This window comes from Triticum aestivum, chromosome 6B, assembly GCF_018294505.1.
Source record: "Triticum aestivum cultivar Chinese Spring chromosome 6B, IWGSC CS RefSeq v2.1, whole genome shotgun sequence".
NCBI classification, from domain to species: Eukaryota; Viridiplantae; Streptophyta; class Magnoliopsida; order Poales; family Poaceae; genus Triticum; species Triticum aestivum.
Genome location: NC_057810.1, coordinates 583,160,533 through 583,161,610, shown reverse-complemented (window position 1 = coordinate 583,161,610; position 1,078 = coordinate 583,160,533). Strand labels below are relative to the sequence as shown.

Genomic DNA, 1,078 nt, shown 5'->3' with positions numbered 1-1,078 from the left:
CCACCCACACAACAGTCAAAAGCTCAGGGCTCGAGCATTCACTCATCTCACCGGTCACGGACAGGGGCCGGCCGCCGCAGGGCTCCCTTGACCCGCTGCTGCCCTGGCGCCACTGCCACCACCTGCGTCTGCGTCTCGCAGCGCATAAAGCAGCACCGTCCCGGCCCGCGAATCTCTCCGCCCTCGACGCCGGAGGGGACAAATCTTGCAAGTACGCCCATCGCCCACTACAGTGTCACGCCCGCTGCCGCAGAGCATCGCAGCGTACGTTCTCGCCGGAAGGGAAGAAAGGACGCCGATGGACAACGACGCCGGCATGATCCCCTCCTCGCCCTCCGCCGAGACGTCGTCCTCTTCCTCCGACATCGACACCGAGGTGCGCACGCGCTGAGTCAATCTTGTTGGTGTTCATGCTCGTGTTCCATTGACATGCGCGGTTTAATTCGTTCGGCGCAGTCCACATGCTCCTTCTTCCGGGACCGGAGCACGACGCTGGGGACGCTCATGGGCGTGTCCCTGGCCGACGGGGAGGACCGGCCTCCAGAGACGCAGCAGGCGGCGGACGAGCAGGAGAGGCCCCGCGCGCCGGCGCCGGGGGAGGAGGGCTGGACGTGGCGCCGGAGGTGGAGGCCGCGTCGCGGCGCCAGCTGGTGGCGGCTGTGCAGGGACGACGTCGGCGGCACGACGTCGCTGGCCCACTTCCTGCACATGGAGAGGCAGCTCTCCGGCGACGGCGGGGAGGTGACGGTGCCACTGTTCGAGAACGGGAGGGTGTTGCCGTCGTCGTCCGCGACCGCGGTCGTGGAGGATCAGAAGGCCAAGTGGAAGCTGCGGAGGTCCGCCCAGGGGTCGTTGTCGCTGGCGAGGCTACCGGTGCTGCTCACCGGCATCTGCAGCGGCGGAGCTTGAGTGCTTACGGTTGAATGGAACTGTGGAAATGGTTTCAGCGGGTCACGCTGTTTTTGTTTTTCTTCTGTCATTTTTTCTGCTCCGTTTCCCTCCTTAACTTTCACACGCGGATGCAATTGATGAACGATGATTGTACTGATGAATGGAATCACTACCACATCAAGTGCCA

General features: G+C 64.1%; 1 protein-coding gene across 1 annotated transcript; it reads left to right on the top strand.

The window, feature by feature from the left end:
• On the top strand, positions 1-1,078 carry LOC123134490 (uncharacterized protein At3g17950). Its single transcript, XM_044553742.1, has 2 exons — positions 1-376; positions 457-1,078. The coding sequence occupies exons 1-2, from the start codon at positions 299-301 to the stop codon at positions 907-909; spliced, it is 531 nt and encodes a 176-aa protein (XP_044409677.1). The 5' UTR covers positions 1-298; the 3' UTR covers positions 910-1,078.

Bases quoted from the DNA above. Each gene is read 5' to 3' on its own strand.
- LOC123134490 (XM_044553742.1), top strand. From the start codon at position 299: ATGGACAACGACGCCGGCATGATCCCCTCCTCGCCCTCCGCCGAGACG. The intron at 377-456 runs GTGCGCACGCGC...CGTTCGGCGCAG, and splicing joins CCTCCGACATCGACACCGAG to TCCACATGCTCCTTCTTCCG.